General features: G+C 45.0%; 1 protein-coding gene and 1 long non-coding RNA gene across 2 annotated transcripts; both read left to right on the forward strand.

The window, feature by feature from the left end:
- Positions 1-3,740: 3,740 nt before the first annotated feature.
- Positions 3,741-4,848, forward strand: LOC123180961 (zinc finger protein GIS3). The gene has a single exon (XM_044593163.1). It carries the CDS (start codon positions 4,079-4,081, stop codon positions 4,586-4,588), a length of 510 nt encoding a protein of 169 aa, XP_044449098.1. The 5' UTR covers positions 3,741-4,078; the 3' UTR covers positions 4,589-4,848.
- An 8,395-nt stretch (positions 4,849-13,243) lies between these two features.
- On the forward strand, positions 13,244-14,670 carry LOC123180970 (uncharacterized). Its single transcript, XR_006491406.1, has 3 exons — positions 13,244-13,435; positions 13,528-13,766; positions 14,338-14,670. It is a non-coding gene; the product is annotated as an uncharacterized lncRNA (long non-coding RNA).
- The last annotated feature ends 542 nt before the right edge of the window (positions 14,671-15,212 follow it).

The following is a 15,212-nucleotide window of genomic DNA, read 5'->3' on the forward strand; positions in this document are numbered from 1 at the left end:
AGATGCCCAATAATTTTCGATAAAACTCACCGAGGCTGAGATGGATTCCATTCCCTTACCAAAGATCAAATCATTCCTTAAGTGCCAAGCTCTCCAGAACATGAATATAGTTTGCTCACGTACAGGCGAAGTTAACTGGTCCGATAAAATAAGGAACCAATCCGGTCCAGAATATTTTAAGGTCTCCTCCGCTGGTAATTTCCACACTTCCTTCAAAGCCATACGGAACGCACGAGCCTTGGGACAAACCACCAACGCATGAAAAATACACTCATCGTCAATACCACATATTGAGCATGTACCTAGAGTAGTTCGATGATGTTTAACCCTATTGATTTGAACCGCCAAACTATTAGAAGCAGCCCTCCAGGCAAAAATTCTAATTTTCTGGGGGACATTAGCATTCCAAATAATATTCCAGAGCCTCCTATCCCCATTTATGGCGTCACTGGAATTGCCAGAATCAATCCTCGGTTCTTTAAGATTCAGAGCCAGTCTATACGCACTCTTCACGGAGAACAAGCCACTTTTCTCGTGGTGCCAATCAATAATATCTCCCTCGCCCACTCGAAGAATACGGAGCTTTAGGATATCCTCTGCATCATGAATATAAAATAGATGCCTTATCAGGTTCTCATCCCAACTCCTAGATCCACTCAAAAATAACTCGGACACCAATCTGATCCTAGTTCTGTTCTTTTTTCCGCAAATTTGTAGGCCAGAATTCCTAGGGATCCAATTATCCCTCTAAATATTTATACTAGTCCCATCGACCACTCTCCAAATAATGCCTTTTTTAGCAATTCAAGGCCATGCATAATTCCTTGCCAAGTAAGGGAAGTAGCTTGAGGGAATACCGTATCTATAAGGTGCCCATGAGGATAGTATTTAGCTTTCATCACCTTAGCACACAGAGAGTCCGGGAAAACCAAAAGACGCCAAGCTTGTTTAGCTAGAAGTGCTTGATTAAAAAGCCGAAGATCACGAAAGCCCATACCCCCTTAACTTTTTGGTCTCGTCATCCTATCCCATGCCAGCCAATGCGTTCTTTTCCTATTCTCTGCATCGCCCCACCAAAAATTCCTGATAATCTGGGATAACTCCTCACACAGTGAAGCGGGGGAATTTAAAAATACCCATCGCAAACACGGGAATAGCTTGAATAACGGACTTGATCTGGATTTCTTTCGCCCCGCTCGAAGCATATTTTTCAATATAATCCGAAACCCGCTTGAGCACCTTATCTTTGGTGGATTGAAACTTACCTGCCTTCATACGACCTTCTGGAATAGGCAAGCCTAGATATTTATCCTCAAAACCATCAATCGTGATTTTAAGGATAACCGGAATAGATACCTGTTCTTCCATAGAGCATTTTTTGCCAAATAATATGGAGCATTTATCCGGACTTAATAGTTGGCCAGTTCCCTCCTCATAAGCCGACAAAATACCTTTAATATTTAGAGCTTGCTCCAAGTTACCTTAAAAAATAGGAGACTATCATCAGCAAAAAGGAGATGAGATATACCTGGGGCATGTCTGTTTCGCCGGAACTCTTGAATAGCCCCTCTTGCCGAAGCATCATTAAGTAGCAATGACAAAGCTTCAACCACAAAGAGGAATAAGTAAGGTGATAGTGGATCCCCTTGCCTGTGAGACCACGAGAAGGATGAAAAGGCTCTAACAGCTGGCCATTCAACCGCACAGCAAACTTCACAGTGGTAACACAAGACATGATCCACTTAATCCATGTTGGAGCAAAACCATACGCTTGAAGCATACTTTCCAAGAATTTCCAATCGACACGGTCATACGCTTTGGCAAGATCCAACTTATATGCACAAAATTCACCACGGCTATCTTTTAACGTATTTAAAGAGTGCATACATTCAAACGTGATTAGTGCATTATCAGATATTGATCTTCCAGGGATGAATGCACTTTGGGTAGGAGAAATCATACCATCTAGCAGAGGTCTTAGTCTGTTGACCAGGCACTTAGAGATAATCTTATAAATCACATTACAAAGACTGATAGGACGGAATTCTTTTATGGACTGAGGATTCTTCACCTTAGGAATAAGAACAATAGTTGTATCATTTAATTGACAGGGCAAGCAATATCAATGATCACTACCATCAAATTGACAAGGCAGAATCCCCAAATTGTATTAGAACCCTAACCCTAAACCTAAACCTAGAGTTTCGTTCGGAGCTAAATACCCAATTTAGTTTAGAACCCTAACCCTAGAATCAACAGAAAATTAGGGGGATAAAACTTACTCCACACTGCCGATCGCAGATGCCCATTGGTAGCTCCCCGTCGGAGTCGCCTACACAGCACGGACAGAGCGTAGACGGCACTGTACTCGAGTGGCGGCGACGAGGCTCTGCTCTACGGGGCCTGGCTAGGGTTAGAGATCCTACAAACCTCCTCCAGTGGATTTGGATCTCTGTCCCCAAGCAACCCTCTCGCGCCATCCCCGCGTGTGCCATCCACTCCTCCGCCGGTGTCAGGGCTCGCCGTCGCCATGGACGAGAGAGAGAGAGAGAGAGAGAGAGAGAGAGAGAGAGAGAGAGAGAGAGAGAGAGAGAGAGAGAGAGAGAGAGAGAGAGAGAGAGAGAGGAGAGCGCGGGGAAAGAGGGGAAATGTCAAGATGGAGGGGGAAAGGATAAACCGGGAGCCGGTTATGACCTAGCGGCGCCCTCAAATGTCGTTAGTTCGTGTCTGTTAACACTTAATCCACGTCATAAAAAAGGGGACCCACATGTGATAATCGAGGTTAAAATGCCCAAACAGACGGGTCCGTGTTTTCTGCAAAAGATTAAGCCCGGAATCAGTGTTTTCTACCAGAAATTCGTAGAACTGTCTGCAAACCTAGACGTCAATGTGATGGTTTTATGTAATTCACTCTTTTTTTTCCTTTCAAAGAGAACTGCATGCACGCATCAGTTGCATGGAGTACTAGCTAGCTAGCTCTCTTGTGACCCTTGGAGACAGAGTAAGAGTAGTATCATCTCAGAAAAGAAAGATACTACGGTAACTTGAGTCACACATTACAATTTCCAAAGGTAAAAACTCAAAAGGAGACGTACATGCAACTATACATGGGCAAACTCTGCATCATCTTTGGGTTACCATCATGGCCACCAGCGCCCAAACATGTCTAGCGCTGGCCAATGGGTGCCATGCCTTGAGGCTGCAGACATGCATGGCCCATGCATGTATTGCGTTGACGAGGTGGATAATATTCGGCCGGGCTTTGAATGCATTGTGTGTGACATGATCGATGGGATGTGCTCAGTCTGTAAGAGTTAAGACACTGACGTGATGATCAAACCAAACCAGTTGCCGCAAAGAAAAAACGAAAATCAAAGAAAAAAGGGATGCAGTCAAACTCAGGGAATAGAGAGGGCAAAGGCCGCGTACGCTTTCGGAGCATCGGTCACGTACAGCCGCTATCTTTTTGCCTCCTTGGACATGTAGGCTTGCAGCTACTACGTACCTAGCTAGCACCTTAGCTATACCATGGAGTAAGTTAGAAGCAAACCAGACAGTACTCGGTAGCTAGATACTACAGTGACACGATGGAAATATATGCCGATTTATGTAGTTTGTGTCTCCTCAACTCATAGGGGCCTCTTTGGGTGCGCATGATGTCCTGTCCTGAGGGAAAGTGGGCTCAGCACATTGCCAACACATGTCACATAGTCTTCCCCGAAACGGAGAGCATTGTTCCGAGGGTATCTCGCCTGCAACATCACCCACTATCCACTCTCCATCCTCACTACTCCACCTTTGACTCCGCGTGCACTTGGTCACTTCCGGCTGTCCATCCATCCTCACTCATCATTCACTCAAACATGTGAGTGTGTGCGTTGTGCTTGAGACAGTGGCAAGCTAGCCATTGGTACATGTGTTGAGTCCGAGGAGAAAAAACAAACAAGTACCGTGTACATGGTGGCCACTGCAGGAGAGGAGCATATATACCAGCCAGTAGCCACCCTACACCAGGCGCATCAGTTCCACACACACACATACACCGCAACAAACGGAGCCAGTAGCTAAGCAAGCTTTGATGGAGAGCAGGAGCAGCGCGAGAGGAGGAGACCGCGGCCAGCTAGACCACCACCGGCAGGTGCTGCTGCTGAGGCCGGCTGCGGCGTGGAGCTACGCCTCCGCCGCCGGCGTGTCGTGGCCGGCGCAGAGGCCGCCGTCGTCTTCGTACACGTGCGGCTACTGCAAGAGAGAGTTCCGGTCGGCGCAGGCGCTCGGGGGGCACATGAACGTGCACCGCCGGGAGAGGGCCAGGATCCGCCACTACTACTGCTCCGCCTACCCCGCGGCTCCAGCTCCAGCCCCTGCTGCTGTCCACAGGGACTGGGTGCCCAACCTCAACTTCTCGCCGCCGCATTGCCCCGGTGGCGACTATGGCGGCACATCCACGGCGACCCCGGCAGTCTACAGCTTCTTCTCCACCGCGGCGGCCGCGGAGGCGGCCAAGGCTACGTTGGTGGTGGACCTGGAGCTGGGGGTCGGAGGAGGGGGAGGAGGTTTGGATCTTGAGCTTAGGCTTGGCTGCTCTTGAGCCTTGACTCTTCAGGACTGACATTGTAATCCATCGATCAATCTATCTATCTATCCATCTCTGACATGTCTGCATGCACGACTACGTACGCGTGCATGCATGCTAATGTGTTGGCTGCCTAGAGAACGAGAAACGCAGTGATGTAAGATGTTCTAACTATGTAGTATGTCGATTTGCAGGGGTGTATTATTTGTTCAAGCACGTGAACAATTAATTGTAACTTGTATTAGCTTGATTGGTCGGTTTGCAATGAAAACTTACATCCTTTGGAGCTTGTTCAACTATGCATGTGTCTGATTTAAAATCTAGGGCCCGGTGCAAAATCAGCTCTATATGTAACAAATATCAATTATATATTTTGTACTCTTGCAAAAACGTCTTATATTGTGGGACAAAGGGGGTATTAACTTTTGCGTTACTACAAAAAAAAAATCAAAGAATTGATATTTTATCGTCATAAAAGTATTTACATCTTGCCAAAAAGAAAATAATAACGAAATATTAGAAAGAACAAAAAATATACTAGTCTGCTCGAAACTAATTAGAGACCATGACGCTGCAGTGCATGGGCCAAATCGCTCTACTAAGCAACATGCAGTGAAAATGAGACGAATACTTTTACTTTCTTTTTAAGAAGAAGAAAAAATGAGACGAATACTGAGAGGGAGACGTGAGCGCGTGAGGTTCACCTGGATTTCAGGTGAGTCCATTTCATCTGGCGCATAAGAAAACATTAGAACCTATAATCCTTTGACTAGTAATAGTCTTTCATTTTGGGGCCCCTAAAATTCGGAGGCCCTGTGCAACTGGGGAGCTCCTATGCGGAAAACCCTATTGTCGCGTTTTGCGTCAAACAGTCGGCGAAACGCATAGGCGAGGCAACCTACTGACTAGTAGAATGCCCGTGCGTTGCTACGGACTACAATACATATACATGAATCAAACAAATGATTAACGTCGCCTCTAAGGTCGACACTCATTTCTCCCTCGTACGTCTGGGCGTATTCAGGCATCAAATGGGCGCCCATCATGCTTTTGAAAATCCAATCATCTGAACAGTCAGGGCTTCCCCAAATCCAGCACATATGTGAGGAGAAATGTGGTTATCTGGACTATCCAACATGTTGTCTCCAATACACGGCCCCATCCCCACGATGCACCCTTCCTATTTTGTCCTCTATTTTAAACCGGATGACGCCCACTTCTCCTTCGTCATCTCGCCCTCTCTCCTTCACATCGGACTTCCCCAGAACCGCCCTGATCCCCTCCCCCTGTATTCATGTCGATCCACCACGACCATCAAGGTGGATGAGGCGTGCGCTGCCCATGACACCCCCTGAGCCAAGAAGGCAGATCTGATGTCTCTTGAGCCATTGTCACGTTGTAACATATAGTTGAATGATGTGCATTACAACGAAACAATAATATGATGTTTGTTGTTGGGCATGCGACTGGTACACCATCGTGTTCGTCATTAACTCTTGAAGCAACCAACCAATTCATTTACCCTTCTATCGTAACCAAAAAATTATATGACTTGATGAAAAAATATATATGAACCGCTCGCTCGTACAATTTATTATAAAGCCATCTCTAATGAAATTCCAATTTCCTACGTTATCTAAAGTTGGAAAATTATTCTACTAATACAGTCATACCACGGGCCTCAGTTTACGAGTCATTCCTAGTATGAAGATGCACAAAAGTTATCATACATATAGATTATGTATGACATACCAAATGAGGAGGTGGTGGCATTGTTGTAAACCATCATAAAAGGCATATTATCTCATGGTTCTTTAGTTTGTATGATTGTCCCAATGGGTGTTAGATTAAACGGTCATTGATCTAGTTGCAACCTGTAAATATGTAAATGTCCTTTTATCAACAATAATGATCCTTGAAAAATGAAGGGATAGCCACATGTCTATCGGTATTGTAGCATCCCAAATTAATTGCTCTGAAATAATTGGTCTACTAAAAGAAGAAAACAAAATACACAACAATACCACACTATCACTGCCATAATTCAATAAGAGACCATCTACTAATGTGCTCAACAAGGGAAACACCAAATGGAAATCAACATTGTGCCCTTCATGTTCAACTTCAAGGTTTCAACCAATATGATTCCCCTTGCTACAAGAAACGAACTTTAGTTGCCAAACCAACAAATCACAATCCAGCGATAACCAGATCCAGAAAATCATATCTCACCATGAAACTGAATCCCCAAACAATAAACTACCGCAATGGACTTGTGCCTCGACGTAAGGGTGGATCCGAACAGTCGATGTCTGATCATTGGCTTAGGCACACTCTATAGTTGCAATAGGTTATTACATGTCTCTGTTAATTGTAACCTGAAGCAATACCTAGCAAGTGTCAGAGTATAGTTGCAATAGGTTAAGTAAAAAGCAAATAAGGGGGTGCAAACTGTCACGTGCTTTCCACTGAAATTTTTGTCAAGAGAGATAATTAAACTAAGCTAATATTGAGAAGTGTTGACCTGTCATTGGTTTTACGTGGCCATACAAATTTATTTGAATGAAAAGTAAAACACCCATAGTGATAGCTCCAGCCAACAACCAAAAATGTAGTCTCGTAGGATATAAATGAACATGCATAGTCATCATATTCAATAAACTGCTAGACCACAGGCGACCTAGAAAAACTTTGGAGATTCTCAAGTTATATGGATTTTCTAGCTTATAAGTCTGCACTACTGCTCGGTTTTGTATCTTGTAAAAATTGGTGCGCTTTTGTTTACAACACGATGTTTAAGTGGCACCTCCATATAGGATTACGGCCTTCATTAATTTCACACATGCAACCTTGCACTATTCTTGTGCCTCGAATAGAAAGACAACAAGGAAGCAAACTTGCTTGCTCAAAAGAAAATATACAATATGGAAATTTTACACTGTAATTTCAAGTCCAATTTAGACAGCTCCAAGTCAATCAAATATACAGCTCATCATGACAGAACTGTTCTGTTTATGAGACATATCTGTAGGTATAGTACAATAGTACACCCAAAACCAGCTCTAGAAAGAAAGCACAATGGTTATCACCAAAAAGTCCCCCACGTCGCCTCCTAGGGGCGGCTCGGGCGGAAACCCCATCCACCACCGCCGGTCCCCTTCCACCCTCCTCATCCCCTCATCGCCGCCGGCGCACGCCACCGGGCAAAGCTCGCTGGCGGCCGGCGGCGGTGGGACCTGGTCCTCGTGCACTCGGGGCGGGGAAGAGCGCTCCTCCCGGTGGTTAACTTGCTCTGGATCTGCGTGGCGCGGTGGCGGCTGGTCTCGGGCGGCGCTCCGACGGGTTGTGGCGATGTGGCTCCTGCTTTGTGGTTCTCCGGTGCAGCGTGGGGTGGCAGCAGTGCAGGGCACGACGCGTGATGAAGACTCAACTAGATGGCGAGTCGTTCGTCGGTCCAATCTTTCACGGTACTTGGCAAACGAAAACACAAGAAAACAGATGATGAAGATAAAGACGAACAAATACTATGGATCAAACGAGATGCAAGAAACCAAAGTCACAGAACTAGCACAAGATAGATGAGAATCAATCTCGCTAGCAACTCCCGTCGTGCTCTCGCGGCGACGCGGCAAATCAAAGGATTTTGTGCCACCCAAACATGGTAGCTTTTCTGTATTTTCTTCACGTCTGATAAAAACCAATCTAAAAACTACCTGATACAAGATCGACGCTGCCTTTTATATAGGTGACCCACCAGCCGTAACGGCGTCCAACACTCTAACCGACCTGACCCAAACTAACAAAACTAGATCCTCTCCTTTTACATCTCAAAGAAAGCTAGCTAGTAACAAACCTGTCCGTGAACCTCTATCCTAAGTAGTACTCTTTTAATTAAAATCTAATTAATAAATCCGGTCACGTTGATCACATAAGCCTTATTATATTTTAAAATAAAAGGAAAGGACGTTTGCATGCTTTGGACTTCTGTTAACCGTCTGGATCACCAAACGAGAAAAGCCTTGTTCATCTTGGAGGAGTCCGGAAATTGGGTGTCACCAGGTCCTTCTTCGGTTCAATCGGTGGAACCTCAAAGCAAAAAGAACCAACTTGCAACACATGCTGAAGATTATATCTTGAAGTCCCTGATATATTTGCATCAAAATATACAATTGACTATGTCTTCTGTTCAGTATGTGGAGCAGCACCAAGTAAACCTGTTATGTTTTGCACTGGAAAAATAATAAAATCATTGTTGCGCGCATCATCCTCTCCCTCTTGAATCGAAGCCGTCCTCGGCTTCAAAGACGACTTCAAAGCAGCCTTTGCGATCTTTTGTTGTGGAGAAACATTAGCATCTACCTTGATGGCATTGGCAAACATCGGTCTCAACACATTTTGTTTTCCATTATACCAAAATGAATAAGTATTGGACCTTCCATCATGTGCAGCTCCATGATCATATTGCCACGGCCTCCCCAACAATAAATGGCATACATCCATTGGCAAGACATCACATATCACCATATCAGTATAATTGCCAACAGAAAAGTTCACACGGACCTTATGAGTAACCTTCAGCTTCCCTGTATGATACATCCACTCAACACGGTGTGGCTGAGGGTGCTTCCATGTAGGTAACCCCAAAGCGTCCACCAATCCCTTGTTGACCGTGTTGGTGTAGCTTCCTCCATCTATAATCAACTTACAATTGGTGTTGTTGATTTTGCACTGAGTCTGAAAAATATTCCAACGTTGTCCCTTATCCTCAATGCGACCCTCTTGCACTCGTTGCACCATCAATGACGGATATGATTCAGCAGCCTCAAAACTCACAGTCACCTTTTCAACATCTTCATATTTTTCACTAGAAGTGTCCGAAACTACCTCTTCATCACTAGCGGATGTATAGCCATCTTTTGTGAGCAACACTCTTTTCTCATTAGGACATTCACGCTTCATATGTCCTCTTCCTCCACACTTAAAACACTCTATGTCACTAGTACGTGTGGTCGACTGCACACTAGAATCAACCCTCGACAGTCCTGAGTTTGGAGCATCCTTCTGCACATAACCATGAGAGCGATTTGATGTTGTCGTCCTGGAGCTAGGACCGACATCCTCACTCTTATGCTGCAAACGTCGCCATGTGTTCAAAGTGGTACTGGGAACAATGTTGACTTGGCGTCGCTTAATCTGTTGTTCCACACGCACAGCTTGGTGCACAAGATCTTGTATGTTGTAATAGACCACCATCTCAACACGATCCTACACCTCGATATTTAGCCCGTTAAAGAAACGTGCCATAGTCGCCTCCGGATCCTCTGTTGTCCCTGTATGTATCATAAGCAATTCCATCTACTTGTAATATTCATCAACACTCATATTACTTTGAGAGAGCAGCTGCAACTTGTTGTACATATCTCTTTTATAGTGCTCAGGAACAAAACGTCGCCTCATGAATTCTTTCATACCTCGCCAAGTCGTCGGGCGATGCCTTGAACGACATATTTGATTCCACCAAATTAGCGCGTAACCGGTGAACTCAATTCCAGCAAGTTGAACTTTTTTCTCCTCGCTATAATGATGGGCATCAAAAATTTGATCAACACGCATCTCCCACTCCAAATAGCCTTCTGGTTCGCACTTGCCGGAGAAAGAAGGGATTGAAATTTTTATGCGCCCAATTCCATCATCCAAAGGCACACGCACAGCTTGACCAACTCGGTCGTGCACTCCACCATGAACGGATGTTTCGGGACGAGGCTTATAGTGTCGTGGTCGTGGCGCGTACCCCACCTGGTCAACTCCGTCATCGGCGCCATCATCTCCAGCATGAGATTGTGCCGCCAAACGGCGATCATGCACGCCAACATGTCCATCGCGAGCCGGTGGTGCATAACGCAATGGAGCAGCCGGAGCAGTTTGTGGTGGTGCAGAATTCGTTGCCGGCATATTGATGATGTCTGCCAAACCATCGAACCGAGTGATCAGGACATCTATCATTTTGCCGAGCGCATCATGACATTGCTTATGTAGTTGCATGTGTGGTCAAAACCATCCTGGATATTTTGCGGAATATCATCCGCATACACTGGACGTACTATTTTCTCAGAATCAGCAGCAACCTCATCACCCTTGTTGACCGAGGTTGACATCTTGATCAACACAGTACCGTGAACAACCTTAGCTCTAAATACCACTTGATGAAGACTCAACTAGATGGCGAGTCGTTCGTCGGTCCAATCTTTCACGGTACTTGGCAAACGAAAACACAAGAAAACAGATGATGAAGATGAAGACGAACAAATACTATGGATCAAACGAGATGCAAGAAACCAAAGTCACAGAACTAGCACAAGATAGATGAGAATCAATCTCGCTAGCAACTCCCATCGTGCTCTCGCGGCGACGCGGCAAATCAAAGGATTTTGTGCCACCCAAACATGGTAGCTTTTCTGTATTTTCTTCACGTAACCAATCTAAAAACTACCTGATACAAGATCGACGCTGCCTTTTATATAGGTGACCCACCAGCCGTAACCGCGTCCAACACTCTAACCGACCTGACCCAAACTAACAAAACTAAATCCTCTCCTTTTACATCTCAAAGAAAGCTAGCTAGTAACAAACTTGTCCGTGAACCTCTATCCTAAGTAGTACTCTTTTAATTAAAATCTAATTAATAAATCCGGCCACGTTGATCACATAAGCCTTATTATATTTAGAAACATTAAAGCTGCGCACTAATCGAGCCCTCTCAGGCCATTAGTGTTGCGAACCGTTGGATTTGCGCTTTGGATGTTCGTGGCCGTTAAATCCCTCGTACTGGATTTGTACATTCAGCACCGAGCGCCTAATGGGACTGGGCCGCTGCTCTAGAAACAATTTCGGATGCCTCCTGTGGTTTTGGGCCAAATGGACTGTGGTGTGTGACCGAAGGTGCATTTGCCCATGGAAATAAACACCGGCACTGGCCTCCTCGTTCGGAGGCCAAGGTTAAAAAAAACTCGCTCGGATGCCAAGGTTACACGGAGATGAAGAGGCTTCATCGAACGAGCGAGCGAGGCAACGATGCTTCAAGCGCCGCGGTGTTGCGATTAATGTCCGTGGAGGTGCCGCGGCGTACGTTACTGCCCTTCCACCTCCTCCTCCCTTGACGAGCCTATTTATCTCTCCTCCGTACCCTAGAGCCCACCACCCCGTCTTCTCCGCAAACTCCTCTTTCCTGGTGTTGGGTGGGAGTTTCACGCTGGCTTCCCTTCATGCGATTGCAGTCTCCTATATGGCCCCCCTTCCATCCTTGCCAGTTACCATCGTGCTCGCTTCAGAAGGCAAACGCATGAAAAGATGGTACACACGAGGCAAGTCCCTCCCTCTTATGCCAGTAAGTGCAGCATTTTTGTTCAACCAATCAGCCATGGTGGCCTATGGGGGCAAGGTGGATTCGGGAAGGATAACGACCACGAGCCTCGAAACACTAGCTCTATGGCAACGGTGTATACATAGAGATAGAAACGACGGAGATGATTGCCTTTTTCGTAGGTGCCTAGGTGGTTTACTACAACGTGAGGACGGCGCAGATGGGAGTTGAATGTATTTTCTTTACACAAATCAATTCATGTTAGTTCACCCCTAAAAAAGGTCATTTTAATTCTATAACTTTCAGGTCTGACAATTTAGGCGGATGTCTCACTTGGTAGGAATGGTAAGGGTGAAGGTATGATGTTTTCTCTTAATGCTATTTGATGTATATATGCATTGATTCTCAAAACTGAAATTCTTCATCAGAACTGAAGTATAAGCCCAGCTAGCAGAGCAAGGGAAAAGAAAAACCGCAGAGTAAAGAACGAGTTAATGCTATTTATATATATGGGAAATAATTTACGACATCATTTCCCCATTCATGTTCGAGGTAATCATTTGCCCTTTCCTGCAGGTATTGCATAATTTGAATGTTAATAAACTATAAAGAGCTTAAAATTTTACCGTGAAGATGAGCTGCTCCATATTTGAGTGAGTGCATCTGTTGGTTTCTCTACAACAGTTCTTTTTTTCAAAAAAATGTACGGCAGTTCGTTAGCAGTTATCATTCTTCAACAATTTCTTGTCTCAGATGATATGTATTTCTGAAAAAAAAATAGATAGAGTACCATTATTAAACTTCCAATTCCTTTCACTTGCTGGATCAACTTTTGATATTCGGTATGGATAATTGGATATCCTGTAGTGGTTGGCAGTTTGGTGGTCACTTGATCCTACCACTATATATGATACAAAATCAATTGGGCCATTGGATTTTAGAAGCATTTTTTTTCTTACTGCACTCCAAGAATACATGGATGGTATCAGATATAAATTATGTTCTAAAGCAAACGACTTGGATTTCCATTCAGACGAAGAGCCTATTCAATTTTCATTTGTGTTAATGGACGCGGACTAATTGCGCTCGAGCTCAAATGAGCTCGTTATCTACGTCGTCAGTTAGCGCTCGTGGATCTGTGCCAGAGTTCTATACGCGCGCAGGCGGTTCGCGAGAAAATCGAGCGCTGTAGCGAAATACGTATGCGGCAGCGCTGGGTGGTGGGCCATTACTGCGGGGCAGGTTTGACGGATCTGAGGATAGTGCGGACGGCCGTCGGTCTCGCATGGTGAGCCGTGTGGATCAGAGCCCGCGTCCCCGTCTGATCCGTGGACCAGGAAATTGGCTTTCCGTGTAGTGATGGCAGCAGAAACGAATTGAGGGCAGGACCGAGATTCTTCTCGGCTACGGCGTGTGTCATTTGGAAGCTGAAGACCCGGGGACGGAGGCAACTGGCGTCGCCGGCGAGCCGCCATGGAGTTTCTGGTGCAACTAATTAGCAGGTGCGTGGATCTTTGCTTTTTCCAGGGATGCTGCCTCCATTTTGTAGCCCTCTTGTTATCTGATCCAGAGATGGATTTGTTGCAAGATTCAGATTTAGTCTGCTTGAGGAGGTAGGGGAGCCGGTTCCTGTGGTTGTCAATGTCTCTGCCGTGGCGGATCTGCAAGTGGCATTGCAGGCGGAGCGGGAGGCAGCGCAACGGCGGTGGACAGCGGCGAAGCACAAATCTTCTTGGCAAAGGAGGCGGCGGCGAACAGAAGGGAGAGCTCGCCACCAAGGTCGGAGCTGTCGACGGGGAAGATGAATCCCCAAGCACCGGGGTGGAACAAAAGGTTCGTGAAGTAGAAACTTTGCCTTCCATTCGATATTCTGTGACTTAGAAAATGGAAGTAGAAATGACTGAATATATCATGCAGTTAGAGCAAGTGCAGGTTGCTGTCTGCATTAATAAATTTCCTGCTGTATGTGCCTGTGTTTGCACACTGATTTGTTCTCTGCATTCACAAAATTCAGGCGCCTGTAGTCTCTGAAAGTACGGATGCAGGCTAATTACTCTCTGTAGTGAAAAGATTTCTGATTTATGTACTGGTGGTTGCAGACTGTTTGCTCCCTGTATTTAGATAATTTTTACTATACGAGAGCCTATGTTTTCAGGCTGGTTGATCTCTGCAGTAAGGAAATTACTAAATTATGTACTGGTGTTTGTAGTATGTTTGGTGTATGCATTTTGAAAATTCATAGATATGTGCCTGTGTTGGTAGGCTGATTGCTCCCTGTGATTAGAAAAAATCATGCTATATTTGCCTTTGTTTTGTATGTTGATGATTGCTTTATAGGTAAGATCGATGAACAAAATCCATCTTCTTACTCTGCATATATATGCATATTTTTTATTTACTAAAGGTGGAGAGGCGTCCCAATGATAGCCACAACAAGTTCAGGAAGAATCTTGAAGCACCTTCTGTCAAGGATTTGAACTTTTGAAGCCATCTCTGTTCTCTTTCGGCTCCGCTTGATGGATGACCAAAAGTAGCTTTATATCCCCATGAAAGTCTCGAATGTTCCAGTAAGTATTGTTCATGTACATTATGAAAATGCTATTCGGTTGAGTCATGTTTTTATTCTGTCAAATGATGATTTTTTTAGTATAGTCGACAGTAAAAAGTTTAAACCCATTAGAGATTATTAAACAAATGTTCACCTGAAAACAGATTGTGAGGGTTTGATTGAGATATGGAAAAGCCACAAGAAGAATCGTGCTTCTGTTCTACCTATTCTCCTTGAAATCCAAGAGCTCAATGGTTCTTTTTTATTATTTTCCAGTTCAGCTTTGTAAGGCCTGAGTTAAATTTAGCTGCACATTTAACTGCCAAACATGCTTCTAGCTCCTTGCCGGAGTGTGCGCGGTTCTACTAGGTCCCGGCATCTCTGAACAATTGTATACAGCATGAACTTGCTGTTGTTGGTCAAGTAATATAAGCTATTGCTTCCCCAAAAAAAAAACACAGTTGGCTTGCAGGGTAAAGACACCATGCCCATCGCACGTGACTGCCTTTTGTTTCTGAACAATCATAGGTGCAGCACAGCCTTGCAGGACACTGTGCCTGTCACGCGTGACTGCCTAAAAGCCATGAGGGGTTTTGCATAGAACCCTACAGAGAATGTGATTGTACCACAGTAGATACAAGTTTCGACTCCCTCGGAGAGGCGTACAATTTTTACAACATATATTCATGGGAGAAAGATTTTGGCATAAGGTATTGGAAGAGCAGATTGAG

The sequence above is a fragment of the Triticum aestivum genome, chromosome 1A, assembly GCF_018294505.1.
Source record: "Triticum aestivum cultivar Chinese Spring chromosome 1A, IWGSC CS RefSeq v2.1, whole genome shotgun sequence".
Classification (NCBI taxonomy): domain Eukaryota; kingdom Viridiplantae; phylum Streptophyta; class Magnoliopsida; order Poales; family Poaceae; genus Triticum; species Triticum aestivum.